Consider the following 14,029-nt stretch of genomic DNA (forward strand, 5'->3'; position numbering starts at 1 on the left):
CAACATTATAATAAATTCAATGTTTATTTCCACATTCTTATCCAGGTTTCGTCACGGTCTGTACATCTGTTATTCCAGTAACAGAGGATGGCGTCCCCCAAAGTGCCATCCAGTCAGAATGCATTGATATCACAACTAGCATGTTGTCATTAGCAGTTTAGCTCATTCATTTGGCCTTGATCAGAAAGACTTCTTTTGTAAACATGGACATTGAGAGAAAATCCTGATAGAATATAGAAAGGCCAACATCTTGAAACATTTTTCGATTAAACTGTAAAAAACAGGCAGGCATAAACAAACAGAACACAAGCTCATGTTGAACCATTCTAGGACGAGTGCAGTTTCAGGACATGCAGTGTTTTTACCTAATCCACACTGAGAGAGCGCTGCTGCCAAAGAACAGTGCCACGTCAGAGTCCACAGAACTTCCTTTCAACTAGTAAGTGAAGTTGTAGGACAAACAGGGTCACAGCAATTTCAAAGAGCAACCTCTGAGAATACCCAGTATTCATATTCTGAGAGAGAGAGACGACACCTGAAGCCTTTGTTGAGAACACTGATCTGCCCTTGGTAGAGTGTATAATGAGAAGGATGGCAGTGAAACCCTGTTGCTTTTTGTGCTGAACTAGGAAGAGGAAACATCTCTCAAAAAAAGACAAAAATGTCTCTACTAAAAGTCCCAAAACTGCCTAAAACTGTTCTGTTTGCATGACAGGTCTACAAATGATTCTTATGGGCTGGGGTGCCGTATCCAGGCCCTGAGCCCTCTGAGTTAAACTGCCTGAGTAGCTGAACTGTTTGCTTTGAAGTCTGTTTAAAATTGAGGTCGCATTCTGCATAGTTTCAGTGAAAAGTGAATTAATTTCCTTTAATAAATAACATCTGTTGCATAGAGGTTTGATGCACTCCTAGAAAAAAGCCTCTGAGGATAAAACCAAAACTCCCTTTAATTTTTTGGTCTTTTGTTTTTTCTTCATTAAACCTGCTGGAACTAACAGCCAGGTGGGTTGCGGCTTGTCTAGGAGTGACTCAAACAGAACCGCTGCTCGTTCTTCTTTAAAGAGTACTTCTGAAACTGCTCATTTGACACTGTTAAATGTTTCCATCTGGATAAGCAAAGACAAGAAGTGGAGGTAACAGGCAGGAAATTAAACAAGGGTTATCCAACCATGGCCTCTAATTTTAACATTTTGTAAATCAACAAAACACCTCAAAACACTTTTACAAGAAAAAAAAAAACAGATATATATATATATATATTCACATCATATTGCATAAATATGTGCTGGAATGAGGTTAATGAATCTCCTGGTATGGGCTGTATGTGCCGTGAAGTTAGCCCCAGTGCTCAGTAACAGATGAAGGAAACAAACAAAAAAAGTGTTTAGAACAATTTCCACTTGTCATGTGACTCCATAAAAGTGACTTGCAGATATAAAACATAATTTAAGTGGTACTGTTTACACATCTTGAAGGTACTGCAGCCTTACAATACATGTGGATGCTACACAAATTGCACAAAGCAGAGGTTGCATTATCTGTGTACGATTTCCCGTATGACGGTAAAAACCCACCATGTCGGAACCCGCTCATGAGGAAAACAAATGCATCTTTTAGGGCAGAATTCAAGTAATGCGACAAATTCTGAGGTCAACGGGTAACATGTTGTGTACTGTTTCTTTGCAACCACTTACAGGAATAGAATATTCCTCAATGCAATGAGCCCAAACATATAAGAGGTAACTAATGTATTTTACAGTACAATAACAGCAGCACAGACTTTATGACTTTACTTTTTTGTTGTTTTTTAAGAGCCAGAGAAAACCTCTGTAAAAGAAAGTCAAAATATAAATGACATTGGCAAAAATGTTCGGAGCGTAAAGACGCGAGAGTCGTATCTTGGCAAAGAGAATGTACAAAGGTGGACTGCATTGAGATGCAAAACTCAGAAATAAGAGGAATGTAGCTCAACACTGAACACGTTCAATAGGACATTCATTCAAACTTTATGTCAGAATCTATAACGCCTCTTGTTTTTAAAATCACTTGTGAATGTGTGTGTCCTATTAAAGTGCCTGAATGATCAATACAAACATAACAATGTAAAGAAAACAAACAAAAATGACCTGCATCCTCGGTAGTAGTGTACAGTACATATAGAGCTTTGGAAGCTTGGAGTTGGAACGCAGTAAGCCACAGGACAGAGGGCGCGTCCACGGCGCCAGCTGAGGTAGTAGTTTGACTGAACACGAACTTCCCAGGGACCCATGGTAGCAGCTTGAAGAGAGGTGTAGCTACCTGGAAATCAGAGTCACTGGGCTGGCGGAGTGGACCAGAAAGGAGAGGGGACTGTGGCTACAAAGTCCCCTCTCCTGTCACTGAAGGTCCATGTGCAAATGATTTTTTTTTGTCCCCTCAAAGGAAGTGTAACTGCTCCTATGAGTATGAACTGTGTTAAATCTTCTAGTCCACTGACGCAACAGATAAAATCTCTTTACAACATGCTCTTATGTCATCATCCATACAATAAGAAACATTCTCATCCCTGTTCCCAAGGTTTTCTAGGCTGTTTAAAAAAAGACGTTGAAGAAGTTTTTGTTGTATTTAACAAAGCAGCTTGTGTGCGAAGCTGTTCGACGCAGATCGAGCTGAGAGGAAACCAGCTAGGAATGGTTCTCTGTGAACAGGCAGCCTGATGGCGCAGTGCAGAGGTTAATGATGCTGCGAGAAGCCAACTGGATTCTGCCCTCACCCGATTGGCCTGGACCCACTAGGGCAGCTTCATGAATAGACCATTATCAATGGAGGGGACAGGCATAGGGCAGGGAAACTGGAAGAGACTCATGTCTGCTGTGAGGGCAGCCATGGCTGCAGGATCGTGCTCTATCTGTGTCCTCAGAGCAGGGTCAATCTTGTCCAGCCGTCGCTTGATCCTCTTTGCCTCCCTCTCGCGGATCAGCCTGGCCTGCCTCTTCTCTGGTGTCTCGTTGGCCCTCTTTAATCGCATGGCCTCCCTGTCCCTCTGCAGCCTGCGTGCCCGCTGCTCCTCCGTTTCCTGCATCCTCTGCATGCGCTTGGCCTCGCGGTCCCGCAGCCGCCTCAGCTCCCTCTCTTCTTCTGTCTCACACGCCCGCTTGTTCTTCTTTGCCGTGCGCTCACGCTCCAGACGCTGCAGTCGGGCCTCCAAGGGCTCGTTCTTCCGACGCAGAGCCCATTTTCGCATCGGTGACTGGGCCGCCACTAGCTGCTGATAAGCCACGCAGCTGTTGCACACCAGCAGCACTCCGGCAGGATACACTGGCATAGGGCTCAGGATATCAGGGATAGGAGGAAGGCCTGAAGAGGAGGAGTTGAGTGCATCAGGGATTGAGGCGAGGGATGGCCCTTCAGAGAGGAGACTATCGGGCAGTGAGGGAAATGCGGGTCCCTGGTCTGTGCACGGTCCTGATCCTGGCCCAGGGCCATGACATGGTCTGGGGCCTTGACACTGGCTTGAGATATGACCCTGCCCTTGGCAGGAACGTTGGGCTTGACATAGGTTGGGATTGGGGTTAGTTGCTTGACACGGGCAAGGACCCTGACACGAACTGGGACTAGGGCCCAGTCCATGGCAAGAGTCAGTGCAGGGGCCCGGGCTGCTCATGGGGCTGCTCGAGAGGGACTGGGACATGGAACTGGTGTCCCTTCCCCCAGTAAAATCCATCCTAGTTGTGTCGAGGACTTCTTTAAGCTTCTCCCTACGACAGGAAACATGAATCAGGTAAACATCCTTTTTTTTTTTTTTTTTAAGTGGTCTGGACTCTTCCAGGGAAGCATTAGATCCCTGATAGAAAGCTTGCTCCTGTCTAAATCTTTAATGTGGGGATCATAGAGCCTTTCACTTGAGGTCTCCTAGACGAGATTTGTTTCCTGTTAAAAATAAACGTATTCATTTTATACTGCGTCTAAGTAAAATGCTTTTAGCTCTCTCACCGTCACTATAAACTAACTTTCATCTGAGTTTTGAACAGCTGGTGGGGTTTCTGTGCACACAGCCACAGCGTGCCTGAGATCACGATATCTGTGATATACTCTCTCGCTTACGTTACACAGAGACAAGAGCAGGAGGAAAAAAAAACACTAAACTATCTGAAACTAAGTGTTCAGAGCAGTCTGAAATCCGAGATTTCACCCCGCAGGGATTTTTTTCCACCAGCCAACAAAGGCTTCATACATCAGACTGACAGGCATTGTTTTTGCCTTGAATTTTTGTTAGCCTGGCTTGTATGGTCACATATTTTAGGCAACAGTAAAATTTAGCTTCTGTCAAGCTGCGATGAGTTACATGACTTGAAACCACTTTGCTGCAATGGGAAGAGATGACTGATTCCATGTTAGTTGTTTCCCAAACTTTTTTGCTTCAGAGAGGAATAAGGGCCATGCGTCAAATGAACTCTGGCTAGCTCTCTGGAGAGAAGTTTAACAGGCTGTTAACAGCCTCAGAGGAGGTGACTGTTCAGAAAACACTGGTTGCCAGATGCTGGTTATGTTACTTTATTGTAGCTGGCTGGAACAACATGAAACAGCTTTTCCACGTACATCTAAGATACACCTTTTTTTGTCTCTCTTTAGAATAACAAGTATTTATGTTTTATTTTTCCAAACTTAGCAGCAAATGCTTCTGCCAACTGTAATGCTTCATGACTTTTCTCTTCTCTCCTTTTCATCACTTCACACTGCTTCTCCTTCTACAATGCGTCCTGACCTTGTCAGTGCTGTTTAAATTAGAAATGTAATGGTAGTTGCTAAGCAACACGCAAGTTTATTTCCATTAAATCTGTCATTGCAGTACTAATTTTATTCATCCCTCATGCTCTGCATTCTGTCTAATCCCACACTTGGAAAACCATTGCTCTTTCTCATTCTATTATAATGTATTAAAGAGAAAATGTGACTTCTTTTTACTCAATTTATATTTTCAAAGGTTCGACAAAAGAAAAGGTTTGTCTTTAAAAAAAAAAAGAAAAAAAGTAGCATGCAGTTTTTTATGTTTCTACATTACACTCCTGCCAGAATCAATTTTTAGATACTAGAAAAATTAAAAGGCCTCATTTTAAATAGCTCATCCTTCTGAATCAGTGGTGTCTTTTCACCTTGTCATAAAGGGACCACATATGAGAGATTGTTTTAAAAATTTTTAAGATAAATGACATAATTAAATAATAAGCACTAAATAAACACAGAAACTTCAGGACCCGGTTAGTATAATTTTATCACAACATCTATATTCAATCTGCATTTAAGACCTGAGATGAGAGCTACAGCAGAGATGAGCTCAACCTGTTAAAGTTGTTGGTGTCTGTGAAGCGTGCACCACAGACAGCGCAGTTGGAGAGGCGGTCCTCAGAGTGGATGAGAAGATGGCGTCCAAGTGAGCCGGGCGAACTCAGGGCTCGCCCACACACTGGGCACACATAGCTCTTGGTGTTGCTCATCATAGTCGTGTGCTGTTACAAGACAGCAAACAGAGATGAGAAAAGCAGCAAACTTAAAAGATATAATAACTTTGTATTGCAGGCGATTATCAGTTTGCAATATGTTTGCAAAAGAAAAAAATAACAAAGGAAATATACATTTAAAATATTATGAACTTGAAAAGTAAAATTATAATATTTAAATTCATGTCTGCAACAGTTATAATTGATGCTGTGGTTGTTATGCATGGTAGTATAAATGCAAACAGCATACAGAGTTTAAAAAACAAAACTATGCAGCTATATGACAAAGTAGACAGATTGCAGAGCAGATAGGCTGCTGCCACACGGCTTTGAAAATTGCATTTCTTTTTTTGGTTCTGTACTAGATCGGGGCAGGTGAGACGATGTTATTCTCACCTGGTAGACATGGGAGATGAGCTTATCTGGGCTGCTGAAATCCAGCGGGCAGAGAGGACAAACAAAGTTGTTGCTGTGCTCTCCCCCTTCCTCGCTCTCCTGAGGAAAGTCAAGAACCATTTAAACTCGTTTCAGAAGCACATTAACACTACATTCAAATGATTTTACACCTACATCTTACAGTTGTAAATCACAAATCTGAATTCTGAGTTATTTATTAAATTAAGATTTCCAATTTGTATGATGGCAGTTAAAACGTAAAAGAGGCCTTGTTTTGGTCTGAAGCATTTTCACAAGTGGATGAAGATGTGTTGAGTGTATGACTGAGCAAAATTCCCACAAGTCCCGGTGACTCACTGACAGTGACATCACACTGTGTGCTGAGACAGATGTGACTCACAGAACATTTTCAAACAGAAGGTGCAGGCAGAAAACATATTGGTTGGACCTGGGGGTGTTTAATAACTCAAAGGGCACTTTTGAATAAAAATATTGGGCCAGACCTCTTCATCTTTGAATCCAGGTGTTCTCGAACCATTGCACAGGTCTAAAAAAATCAAACAGCCATATGGTCTGCCTTTACAAACATTTGTGAAAAAATGGTTTGCTCTCTGAATTCATGTGTGTTGCTGTAAAATGACGCCAGCGTTGCGAGGACAAGTCCGTTCATGAAATTTCTTCCCTCACAAACAGTCATGATCAGCTGTAAGCTGTATTATTGCAAAGTGGATCATGTAAAGTTACAGAGCAGTGCATAAAATTCACCAACGCTCTGCTGATTCAGTAACTGCATGTGGTTTCATGGCATGGGTTTCCATGGCTCCTGTAGATGTACTAAGTAGGTAGCCCACTACTCCCCCCACACTTTTACTATATTAGTGATGTCTTTTAACTGATTATTTATCATTTTCACTTTTATCTTTTCAAAGTAATAAAACAAAAATGTCAAAAGTTTATTATGTTAATTGTTATTTTGCATACAAATAGAAAGATTTTGGTGAAATATCACTACTTCCTTTCCGGTTATCTCAGGAGAAATATCTGCAATATTCTCTAGCACAGCACATTAGCTTTAAATTCACAGATGCATGAACCTAATTAAACATCATAAAACTGGAGCAGATGACAGGGTGGGCATCTAGATGCAAATTACGGTTCACATTGACTTGTTTTTCATGCACGACTGATGGATGAGAGTTGATAAATTCTTCTCACGCCTACCAACTCGTTTATAAACCACATATTTCATAATCAAACAGATGCAGGGCAGATACTTGTCTTCATTTTTTTTTTTAATCTCTGTCGTGTTTTGTTTGTGTGTTTATTCCACACCACAACGTTACCAGTATGGTCTCTTCTAGTGTAATGCATAAGTTGTGTTCAAACTAATTGATGATGTGCCAAGAAGTTGTTTTCAAAGACGTACACAGTGAGAAATAGATAAAATTATTTTTCCAGTTATGAGAACCTTACCACAACCTTTGTGCGTGTTCCTTTTTTGTATTTGTTAGAATGAAATAAACATTATTGCCATTCAAAGCACCATCATAACAAACACTGGAGTGAAGGTGTCTAAATTAGCAGCCCTCTCACCTCTTTGACTCCTGCTCCTTGTAGGAGACACTGCGTTCTCTTGGTGGTCATGTGGTCGTCAGCAGAGGTGTTGGAGGACGAGTCTTCGCCGTGGTTTTCTGGGTCACTATCGCTGTCTTCTATGGAGGCAAACACAGCCCTATCAATATGGACAGACAACAAAACACAGGGCAGGGCTTATTCTCACTAACACCCCTCATTCCAAGGACATTCCTACAGAGTCCAACAGTCCTTCCCTGACCCTTCCCTCCATCCTGTACCTGAGAAGCTATCCTGCCCTTGGACTTCCTGGGAGTTGTTGCTGCAGCATTCACTGTCCTCTGTGAATTCGTCTCTGCCATCCATGTTAATAGTGTGCTGGAGTCCTGTGATGGTTGAAGTGTGGAATGGCCCTGAAGATAGAAAGACAGTAGAAGGACCGTCGGTAAGATTCTTGAAAAGTTGACTTTCTCACTTGTGGTACATGTAGAAAAAGCCAACAAGCTCTTTCAAACTAGGCTTCAAGACAAGACTGGAGTTGACCTTCTCATAGTCTTGAGACACAACCATAAGACCCGTCATGCCAGTATTAACAACATGTTGGAAATGGACACCAACAGAAACTGTACTACAGGCTAAATCAGCACTCCATCCTTCTAAGATTGGGAGCTACATTCAGCAAAGGAGAGTAGGAGTGGGCCTGTTTCCAGATAGACCCTTGTGGAACAAAGGAAAATGGCGAAAGCTGGTAGTTTTAGAACTCCAGTGGCAGGAGGCGGCTGCAAGATTTGCTAATCTTAGAAGCCCAACAGCAAAAGTGGATGAAGTGGGAAATATTGAATAAAGGGACAATCAACTGGAAACGCACTCAGGCACATCATGACTTTAATTAAAGTGAGCCTTTGTCAAGGCAGGTATACTTAGAGACACAACCAGGTGCTGAAGTCTCTGTCTATCAATGCCAAAAGAGCAGCACCACTGCCACTTTAAGAACAATGACAAAAATACCCTCCATCACTGACCAGGAAGACTTTTGAAGGAGGTTGTTACTAGAAAATGTTCTTTGATACAGGTCAACAGCTTATAATCCCATCAGAAATAGTTGCTTCTGCCCAAAGACCAGATCTGGTACTTTGGTCCACCACTCTCTGTATTGTCTACTTTATAGAACTAAAAGTACCATGGGAAAAAGCTGTGACACACTCAGCTGAAATCAGATGCAGAGCATTGAGGCTGGATAGCAACAGTTTAGCATTCCACAGTTAAACTTATTAAACACTTGGAGATGCACAGCCAAACCCTATGCCACCACCTTCAAGGTGATTCCAGGGATTGCTTAGCGCTGCAGTCAATGGCTGTGGATGAGGAGGAAAGACCCCAGCTGTGCGCCAAGATGTTAGGGACAAACACCCAGATCTGATTCGCCTGTGGTGGACCTGCCCCGGTACAGGGTGTACAGGGAGTGCAGAATTATTAGGCAAATGAGTATTTTGTCCACATCATCCTCTTCATGCATGTTGTCTTACTCCAAGCTGTATAGGCTCGAAAGCCTACTGCCAATTAAGCATATTAGGTGATGTGCATCTCTGTAATGAGAAGGGGTGTGGTCTAATGACATCAACACCCTATATCAGGTGTGCATAATTATTAGGCAACGTCCTTTCCTTTGGCAAAATGGGTCAAAAGAAGGACTTGACAGGCTCAGAAAAGTCAAAAATGGTGAGATATCTTGCAGAGGGACGCAGCAGTCTCAAAATTGCAAAGCTTCTGAAGCGTGATCATCGAACAATCAAGCGTTTCATTCAAAATAGTCAACAGGGTCGCAAGAAGCGTGTGGAAAAACCAAGGCGCAAAATAACTGCCCATGAACTGAGAAAAGTCAAGCGTGCAGCTGCCAAGATGCCACTTGCCACCAGTTTGGCCATATTTCAGAGCTGCAACATCACTGGAGTGCCCAAAAGCACAAGGTGTGCAATACTCGGAGACATGGCCAAGGTAAGAAAGGCTGAAAGACGACCACCACTGAACAAGACACACAAGCTGAAACGTCAAGACTGGGCCAAGAAATATCTTAAGACTGGTTTTTCTAAGGTTTTATGGACTGATGAAATGAGAGTGAGTCTTGATGGGCCAGATGGATGGGCCCGTGGCTGGATTGGTAAAGGGCAGAGAGCTCCAGTCCGACTCAGATGCCAGCAAGGTGGAGGTGGAGTACTGGTTTGGGCTGGTATCATCAAAGATGAGCTTGTGGGGCCTTTTCGGGTTGAGGATGGAGTCAAGCTCAACTCCCAGTCCCACTGCCAGTTTCTGGAAGACACCTTCTTCAAGCAGTGGTACAGGAAGAAGTCTGCATCCTTCAAGAAAAACATGATTTTCATGCAGGACAATGCTCCATCACACGCGTCCAAGTACTCCACAGCTTGGCTGGCAAGAAAGGGTATAAATGAAGAAAAACTAATGACATGGCCACCTTGTTCACCTGATCTGAACCCCATTGAGAACCTGTGGTCCATCATCAAATGTGAGATTTACAAGGAGGGAAAACAGTACACCTCTCTGAACAGTGTCTGGGAGGCTGTGGTTGCTGCTGCACGCAATGTTGATGGTGAACAGATCAAAACACTGACAGAATCCATGGATGGCAGGCTTTTGAGTGTCCTTGCAAAGAAAGGTGGCTATATTGGTCGCTAATTTGTTTTTGTTCTGTTTTTGAATGTCAGAAATGTATATTTGTGAATGTGGAGATGTTATATTGGTTTCACTGGTAAAAATAAATGATTGAAATGGGTATATATTTGTTTTTTGTTAAGTTGCCTAATAATTATGCACAGTAATAGTCACCTGCACACACAGATATCCCCCTAAAATAGCTAAAACTAAAAACAAACTAAAAACTACTTCCAAAAACATTCAGCTTTGATATTAATGAGTTTTTTGGGTTCATTGAGAACATGGTTGTTGTTCAATAATAAAATTATTCCTCAAAAATACAACTTGCCTAATAATTCTGCACTCCCTGTATTGTAAGCAAAAAGTCACAACACCTAAAGATGCTGAGAAATACAAATGAGGATGTGTCCCTAACATATCCTGGACATTGATAGAACAATAATCTTATACAGAGGACAACTACTACCATCTGGTTCTATGCGTCAAAATCTTGGGCCATAATAGTGTGCCTTAATAGTACTGCAGGTATACTTTTTGTGCAGTTAAATATTAAAAAGCCATGACTGACAGTCACTGGCCTTCAGCCTGACTGCAGCTGTTGTTGGAAGGAGTTAAAAATGCCAACATGTTGCCAAGGAAGCTAAAGAGGCACCTGGAATCCTGACATAACTTCAGAGAGAAATCTCCACTTCAGCAGATGCTGGATCAGAACCAGGGACAACAAGACTGCCTGTTGGATTGTGTATGACATCTGATGAGTTTAGTGCAGCCTATAGTGAAGCACAAAAAGAACTGAAGGCTTTTTGCTCAAAAATATCTTCATCTGACTGCACAATCAGAAGAACTGATGATATTCCAAATGAGGCTTCTTTTATAGGTATACCTTGAAATTTTGTCCTGCCTTGGGCACAAAAAGAAAACGATTCTGAGCAACTGTCTCTACCCATACATTGTACCCGGCATATGAAAGCTTTATCTCCATAGCAACTTCATTACAGCATCCGCTACTGTAGTGTATCACAAGAAGGTATAAATCTTTAAATCTTTTAATAGAAGTGGTTTCACCTATTGCTGAAGTTCCATGGTTTGATCACACTTAATGTGGATCACGCCATCCAATTACAATTAAAAAATCTTGAGATTATTGCAGAAATATAACACGCTAATGAAAACAAAACCTATAATCAGAGCAAAACTGATAGAAAGCTGTTCCAGAGAGTAAATTATTGAAACCATTCTACCTTTTTCTTAGCACTCTGGGGGCGCGATCAGCTTGAGAAGAACTTCTTAGCAGATTCATCTGGTTTTATATGACCTATACAACAAGCAGCAGGATTCATACAAAAGCAGCGAGACAAGCCCAGTTGCATATATGCATGCACATTTACTTCATTTGCATCCCAACCCCCACTATTTTTACACACATATACAATCACAGATACATGCTAGGTGTTCCGACAGCCATGCTGCAGTCCCACGGGGGTAGCAGCCTGCACTGTTATCCTCCAGCTAACTGCCTAGCTGCTCCGTTTCTCTCTCTCTCCTTCAGTACCACCCACACACTGAACAGCCTGGCTCGCCCTCTGTCCTCCCAGCTTATATATGGAGCTCTGTCTACTTCTATATCTTTACCATCAGCTCCGAGGGGGAGGATAAAGCTTTGCACCATGACAGCCCATATGTAGCTCATTTCACTTGCCGCGATGCCACACTTTATTGTACACAGCGGCTCTTTTTGGCTGCAGGATGCGATGCAATCCCTTCACTTTTCTTCTTATTACACTGGACTCCGCAAACGCTCATTCAACTGCCAGCACTGCTCCTTTGGATGCAGTCTTGGTGAAAACTCCTCTGGCATTCACACATAGGAACATCACCACTTGAGATAGCGAAAATTAATGATAGCTTAAAATCCAATTTTCTTCCCTTGTGTGCTCCCTCTCCATTTACACAGATCAGAAGATGGGAGAGAGAGATCCTGACTTCAGTTACCTGAGACTGGCAGAAGTAATTACAGCATTCATCACAATCCTGAGGTACTGTGCACGGTGCACAGACACACACTTTCTCTTTTATTGTGTGTGTGAGCAAGACAGAAGTATAATCTTAAAGCTAGTCATTTGGCTACTTGTGAGAAGTTGGTATGTGAACACAGTTTGGGCACTTTTCCCACAGAAATCCAAGCATTCGTTAGAGTGGGTCCGAGTATTGAACTGTGAACTACTACAACAGGCTGGCTTCTCGGCACATAGCCAATGATTGATGTGTGAGAGATACCCATCCCCCCACCGCTACGGTTCTGTCTGTACATCTGTCTCTCCTTGCTCCCCCCCGCCGCCACCATCACCACTACCCACCCTCCTCGCTCCCTCAGTCTCTAGCACTGCGATGTTATCTCTGAGTCTGTGTGTCTGTAGGCAGGAGGTGACGCAGTGTCTGACTGAATCCAGACAAAGAGACAAACTCATCAGCCAAGAGACACACACAAGAGGGAGAGGGCTGGTTGGGGGGGGGGGCAGGCCGGGGGTGGTAGGGTGACGGAGGGGTAGCGCGCAAAACAAAACAGACAAAAGACAGAATGCCAAAACTCTACTCAAACACAGAGCAATGGGGGTCCTGTTGAATTCAAAGGCCCCTCCTTCTCCTTTTCAGCAGCCATCCCCTCCAAAAACGCACACATGCAGACACACAACACTGTCTGAATCTGCAGAAGTACTGGGGCCCCCCCTCTTACGTCCACAGACTTTCTGGAGAACAAGGACGGTGGGCCAGACATCGGATCAGTTCTCACCACGAATAACCTACATGTTTAGATTAGGATTTTGCTTCAACTACAAGACTGACAAACACCTTGTAGCCACACGAGACTCAAAGTTGGATTCATAACAGCCCCCCCACCTGAGAACTCAATTTCATAGTTGGATCAACAATACATATATAATGTGAAATATTCTGAAATAACACCTTATTTGTTATAATTAATACTAATAAAGGTTTTCAGAACTTCTACATTTAGGTACAGAAAAATTATGAAACCAAAGCCTCACATATACTGTTACACAAATATACTGTACTTCCCTGACAGGCATCCACTTGACACCACGAGGGTATGCACCACCACCTCCAAACAAAATACTTTTATGTAATGCATAAAAATCTTGAGTATTGTTGTACATCAAACTTAACAGCTAGACAGACACCGCTGTTGTATCATTGTCTGGAATTCCCTGTGTGTGTGTTTGTGTGTGTGTGTGTGTGTGTGTGTGCGTACTACTGAGTGTGTGCATTTGTGTGTGTGTGTGAGCATGTGCATGTGTGTCAGCCCGCCTGCCTGTCAGACTGTCTCCCTGCCTGTCTGGTCTGTCAGTCTGTCTGGTCTGACCCACTCAAAGGGGACAGCTCTTTGAATGCAATTCATACCTCACAAGAAAAGACAGGTAAAACAAATCATGGTGAGGAAGAATGAAAGTTGGTGTGCAAAAGGTGTCCTTCTGCACTCACAAGAATTAAAAAAAACAAACAACATATTATACAACAGTCTTGGGGCCTCCTGAGGCCTTTCGCTCACTCTCAAAGGTGTTTCAGAGCAACAAATGAGCTCATTAGCTCACAGGGATGACTGAGGTCTGCAGCAAGTGTGAGATGCATTTCTCCAGAAGTTTAAACAAACTCTTTAGAAAGGAGGGTCGCAGCATACTTCAGTAGATTACACTGGGCAATCCCCTTCAGTGGACAAAAACTAGCTTAAGATAAGAGGTCAGCAGGGTAAGCACTGACAAGAGCATCCTGGTAGAAGATGAGTCACCAACAAAATATCTACATTAGAGGGTCTCCCAAGAGCTCCTGAGATCTGCTTCAATAAATTTATCTGTGCTTTATAAAAATATGACACTATTTTAAAATAGAATTTGGTC

At 42.7% G+C, this 14,029-nt stretch overlaps 1 protein-coding gene across 5 annotated transcripts in view; it reads right to left on the minus strand.

Annotated features, from left to right (window-relative positions):
- znf821 (zinc finger protein 821) overlaps nt 1-14,029 on the minus strand; it is a 19,224-nt gene continuing 5,195 nt past the window's right edge. For 4 of the 5 annotated variants that reach the window (XM_004543100.4, XM_004543099.4, XM_004543097.4 and 1 more), the window contains exons 2-6: nt 7,727-7,858; nt 7,467-7,585; nt 5,874-5,972; nt 5,320-5,486; nt 1-3,737 (exon numbers count right to left, since the gene is read on the minus strand). In XM_004543100.4, the coding sequence (XP_004543157.1) occupies nt 2,771-3,737; nt 5,320-5,486; nt 5,874-5,972; nt 7,467-7,585; nt 7,727-7,858 (1,484 nt within the window). In that variant the 3' untranslated portion in view covers nt 1-2,770. The remainder of the gene's footprint in view (nt 3,738-5,319; nt 5,487-5,873; nt 5,973-7,466; nt 7,586-7,726; nt 7,859-14,029) is intronic. The other variant, XM_004543098.4, reaches the window with a different exon arrangement.

The sequence above is a fragment of the Maylandia zebra genome, linkage group LG1, assembly GCF_041146795.1.
Source record: "Maylandia zebra isolate NMK-2024a linkage group LG1, Mzebra_GT3a, whole genome shotgun sequence".
NCBI lineage: Eukaryota > Metazoa > Chordata > Actinopteri > Cichliformes > Cichlidae > Maylandia > Maylandia zebra.